The 4,860-nt window shown below is 33.7% G+C and overlaps 1 protein-coding gene across 1 annotated transcript; it reads left to right on the forward strand.

The window, feature by feature from the left end:
• Window positions 1–3,654: 3,654 nt before the first annotated feature.
• BDBG_07856 (uncharacterized protein) lies at window positions 3,655–4,277 on the forward strand (the record flags this gene model as incomplete). The annotated part of the gene is made up of 3 exons (XM_031723289.1): window positions 3,655–3,674; window positions 3,724–3,880; window positions 4,011–4,277. The coding sequence occupies 3 exons, from the start codon at window positions 3,655–3,657 to the stop codon at window positions 4,275–4,277; spliced, it is 444 nt and encodes a 147-aa protein (XP_031580425.1).
• Between the last annotated feature and the right edge of the window lie 583 nt (window positions 4,278–4,860).

Here is a 4,860-nt window from a genome sequence, read left to right on the forward strand (position 1 = left end):
CATTTGTTGAATGCTCTCAGAAGCTTCTCAGACATGTCAGAGACTTCTCTGCAGGCTGACTGCCTTCACACTGTCACATGATAAACAAAGAGATCTATGCATTGTACAGAACACTAGCCTGTAAGAGAAATTCCTAACTCTCACTTAGATAAACATTTATCAAGCTTTATTAATTAATCAACTATTCTTAATCTTACTTTCTACATATTTGATATTACAATTTAGTTGATTTTCTCTGCATAATATCAGAATATAAGAATATAATTATACTCTTCACTGCACTAATCACTTGTTAATGCATCTCTTCACATCTCAATATATCAGACTCTATTGAAAGAGAATGAAACTCTCAAATAAATCTGAATACTATATCTTAGAGAGATGAGTGTTGAGTGCTGATAAGTTTTCAGAATTCTGAGAAATCACTAGAGAGTTAATATTTCTAGAAAACACTCTTTATTCTCTGAAGATTCATAAAAATTAAGATATAGTAATTTCTATTCTATACTTTGAGAATATAGAGATTATCACAGCTTTTGATAAAATCTGATAACATCTCTCAGAGATTACAGAGAGTAGATTTTCACTGAAGCAGTGATTTCTCTTATAAAGTCAATAAAATGATAATCTTCAAAGACTTTCTCTATGAAACTAGATAAGTGATACTGATTCATCAAAGCTGTGAGTTCTCTCACAGAGTCAGTAAAGTGAGTGATGAAAGACAGAGTCTCTTGCAGTGTCAGCACTCTTGAGAAAGGCAACTTCTCAAAGACTATTACAACTTTGAATAAAAAGATCACAAAGATAAAGCCTTATACAGTGTCAGCACTCTTAGAGAATATGAACTTTTAAGAGATATTACAATTTTAAATAAAAAAGTCATGAAGACAGAGCTCATGCAGTGTCAGCACTCTTGAGAGAGACAATTTCTCAAAGATTATCACAACTTTGAATAAAAAGATTATAAAAGATAAAGCTTCATACAGTGTCAGCATTCTTAGAGAAGATAAACTCTTAAGAGATGCTGCAATTTGAGTGAAAGAGTCATCATAGTAAAGTTCTTTGAGAGATGTTATAACTTCAGTGAAAAGACTGTAAAAATAAAGATTCTTAAAGAGTCAGCACTCATTGAGTATGTTAAAATACTGAATGAAAAGTCACAGAAATGAAGCTCTTGATGAATACTATATTTTTTAAGTGAAAGATTATAAAGAATGAAGATTCTTGAGAGACATTAACTTTTACTGAAAGACTAGAATACTTGAAACTTTCTATTAGTTCTTGAGAAGTCATGATTTCTAGTTGAGCAGATGTCATAGATTTGAGTATATAATGATTTAATTTTATAAGTGAATAGATCATAGATTCAGCAGCTGTATCATGATATGCATAAATAAGTACAGTGACTAGTTAAGTTTACATTTCAAAATAGATAAAAACTCTGCTTAGTAATTTTATCAAATTCATTATAATTTACAATAAACAAAATTTTTCATCTAACTATTCACTCTTATTCTTAAGTTTTTCTTATTTTCTCTTCTTTTCTTCTTTCTTCTTCTCTCTGAACTTTAGATATTTCATGTAGTTCTTACATGTTATTCAGAATGAAGAAGAATAATACTTCTTCTGTTTCTGTAAGAGTATGTCTTTCTAAGACTGTATGAGATATAACACTCACTATATCTTTGTCTGATGATGAAAAGTGACTGCTCAAAGCATCAGACTTATTAAAATTAATTGTAAAGTACTGATTATTTTTATAAATGAGAAGATAGACATCTTTACAGTGACAGTCATTGAAGTAACTACACAGTATATACTGAAGTATGTCTTTCTATTAATAATATATCTGTATGAGGCTACTGCACTCAGTTCATGACTTCTTGACATACTTTGAGTTTGATGATTGCATAATATAGAATTTGATTTCAGAGAAGATAAAGAATCTGAGACTTGATAATTATCACTTAACACTATGAAAAATGATCTCAATTTATAGCTATGAGTAAGTGTTGTCTAGAAATAGAGTAGTCTTTATAGACACTTTTTAAAAGTGTGTACTTCTGTCAAACATTATTTCAAGCAATCAGTTGTTATGCTGCAGCACTTGCAGACTTGAGCCACAATTTATAATCTGAAATCATAGCTCTTATCATTCTGACTGATTGTTCAACTCAGTCTTGTAATTCAAATTCATAGTCATGATTTGCAATCTGAATCTGTGGCTCTTCACATGTCAGAAAGCATGCTCTTTTATTTTATCAAAACAGAATGCTCTACAGTCAACATCAGAATATGCAAGATATGACTCTGTTATCTATCACTGACAATCTCTCACCATGACTAATTATTTTGATGGAGATGATTGGTGGGTTTCTCTAGATAGTTGATTGATGTATTCATATGCTCGTGGTGTTTCTTATGAAGAAGAAGAGCATTCTCCCTCCCGTAATTTATTGCATATCCCTCTAAAAGGTGACAGAAAGCGTATTTTGAGATACAGACAAGCTTACTACAGTGGTACTGTGAGGCATATTGCTCTGAGAAGGCGCTCTTGGGGCAGGGAGCTCATGTGTGGGAAAGCGACCTAGGCAATTACTCACATGAGCTATTTCCTCACAAGAGGATATTTTCAAGAGGAAACTTGTCACAGAAGAGGCTTTTTAAATATATACTTCTCAATGACCAAACTTCACAATATTCACTAGCTGTGAAAAAATCCATGTGTACTGTCTATACAGCTAAAAAGGCTTATATATCTCAGATTCAATACAAGAGAATAACTTTGTGAAACATGGGGACTTGAGAACTCTCACTTGAATTAAGTAACTTCATGTGTCTAAAAATATCTCAAGCCGAGCTAACTGAGTCGCACATCAACTTAAGATAATCATTTTATTTATACAGTTCTTCTGTAAGTTTTTTCTCAGGAACTTGGCTGAATACAAATGAATTTGATGATCCGGTGATCCGGTGATCTGGTGTGGTTGGTATGGACTCACATAGTTTAATTCAATTGAATTGTAGCAATCAATGGTGTAAGTCTCCAATTGTTTCAAATGCGTGCGAAGGCGTGTGAAGGCGTGTATTCTTTGTTAATTCATGAAAAATTGTTGACTCACCTGAAATGTAATCAACAGAAAACCCGTGCTGCATGGAAACACAAAGGCCCTTCACAAGAAAACCAGGACAAAAGGACCAGACAGCCACCCAAGTTACAAGAAGTAAAGGTTCACAAAGTATTATGTGGGGCAGATGTGAAGAGCGGGAGACTACAAGATGACAGAGCAGACAAGATCAAAGAGCAGAGAGAGAAAAGAGAGTGTGTACAGTACACAGTCAAAGAAACTTGAGAAACTCCAGCAAAGGCTGTGTGCTGTGTAGGTCTCTGAAGCAAAGGAAAATATATAAACTGCAACTGGAAGCGTCATGCTGAACTTGGTAAATCATTCTCTTAGCGGCGCAGAGCCTCCTTGGATATTTCCAACAAATGTTCCTGTGCCTGATCTGCGTCGGCAGTTCAACCAATCATATCAAGACACATAGTGTGGGATGAAATGATTTAAGCACGAACACTATCTTGCAAATGCTGATCATATCCACCACTCCTCTTACATGAAACGGCGATTTTGGCTCTGGTTATCATCATTTCAGATGAAGGGCGCCTTTGAGAGGTGAGTGATCTGTGGCAATCTTGACATGGTCAGAGTCTAACACTCTTAGATATCTTTCTTCACCCTTATTCATCTTCACTATTGAGGCTAATAAGAATAAAGTAGCTGTGCATTCTTCTGCATTGGCAAGGCTTTCTCAAAGCCTGAATACTCTTATAAACAGTGAAATGAAAGAGGCAAAAACTGGACATGCTGTCTGGTTAGAGGTTGATATAGACACATTCGCTCGGTTATGTGAATATGTGTATTTTCAAAACTACACACCCCCGTCATAAGGTCACAGAAACCGCGAAGGAAAAGAAGAAATGCAATAACTGTTGCTTGAATGTGAACTAGGACGAACCTCCGGAGCCTATACCTGAGTCCGAGTCTGAGTCTGAGTCCGAGCTTGAGCCTGAATTGAAGGCCATTTCAGATGAACCTTCTGAATTAGAATCTTCATCCGAAGACGACGCCTGCAATGATCCAGAAATTCCATACAAGAAGAGAAGTATCTGGAGTGAATATTTGTATTATGAGTTTGTAGAGAGTCTCATTGTTCTGAGTCTGCAAAGTAAGAACTTAGGCTGTACTTTCACATTATCTGAAAATACCAGACTCTGAAAGAACTTCATCTCTGTGTTTCTTAAACAGGTCTGACTCTATGTACTGGCTGACAAATATGACATAGACTTATTGTGTCAGCTGATTCTTTTCAAATTACATTAAATACTGAGAATCTTCAAGCTGTATAACACTGAAGTGAGTGATATTATTGAATTTATTTAATTTATCTACTTAAACATATCATTAAATTAAAGCAGTAAGATCAATAATATAAGAAATTTCACAACATATTATATTATTTCTGTTCAGTTAAATTAATGAGAATGAATGTTTTCAGAAACTTTGAAAGAAGATAATTCTTTCATCTGTGATTTCTGATATATTATTTAGAGTGTTAAGAAAAGCTCTAATATATACTCTGATATATAAAATGAATGCAGTTCTAGAGTCTTGTAATGTTTATAATATATAAATACTAAATTATCTAAAAAGAATCTGATTTATCATTGATGAGATTTCTTATGAAGTATGTTTTCATGTTTCACAGTCTCTGTCATTTTTAGATAAGAATGACAGTTAATTAAGTTAAGTGAGCTTTATAGCCTCAGCAAAAGTTATCTAGAGATAATAGATAAATTAT

Source organism: Blastomyces gilchristii (assembly GCF_000003855.2).
Source record: "Blastomyces gilchristii SLH14081 genomic scaffold supercont1.21, whole genome shotgun sequence".
In the NCBI taxonomy this organism is placed as follows: domain Eukaryota; kingdom Fungi; phylum Ascomycota; class Eurotiomycetes; order Onygenales; family Ajellomycetaceae; genus Blastomyces; species Blastomyces gilchristii.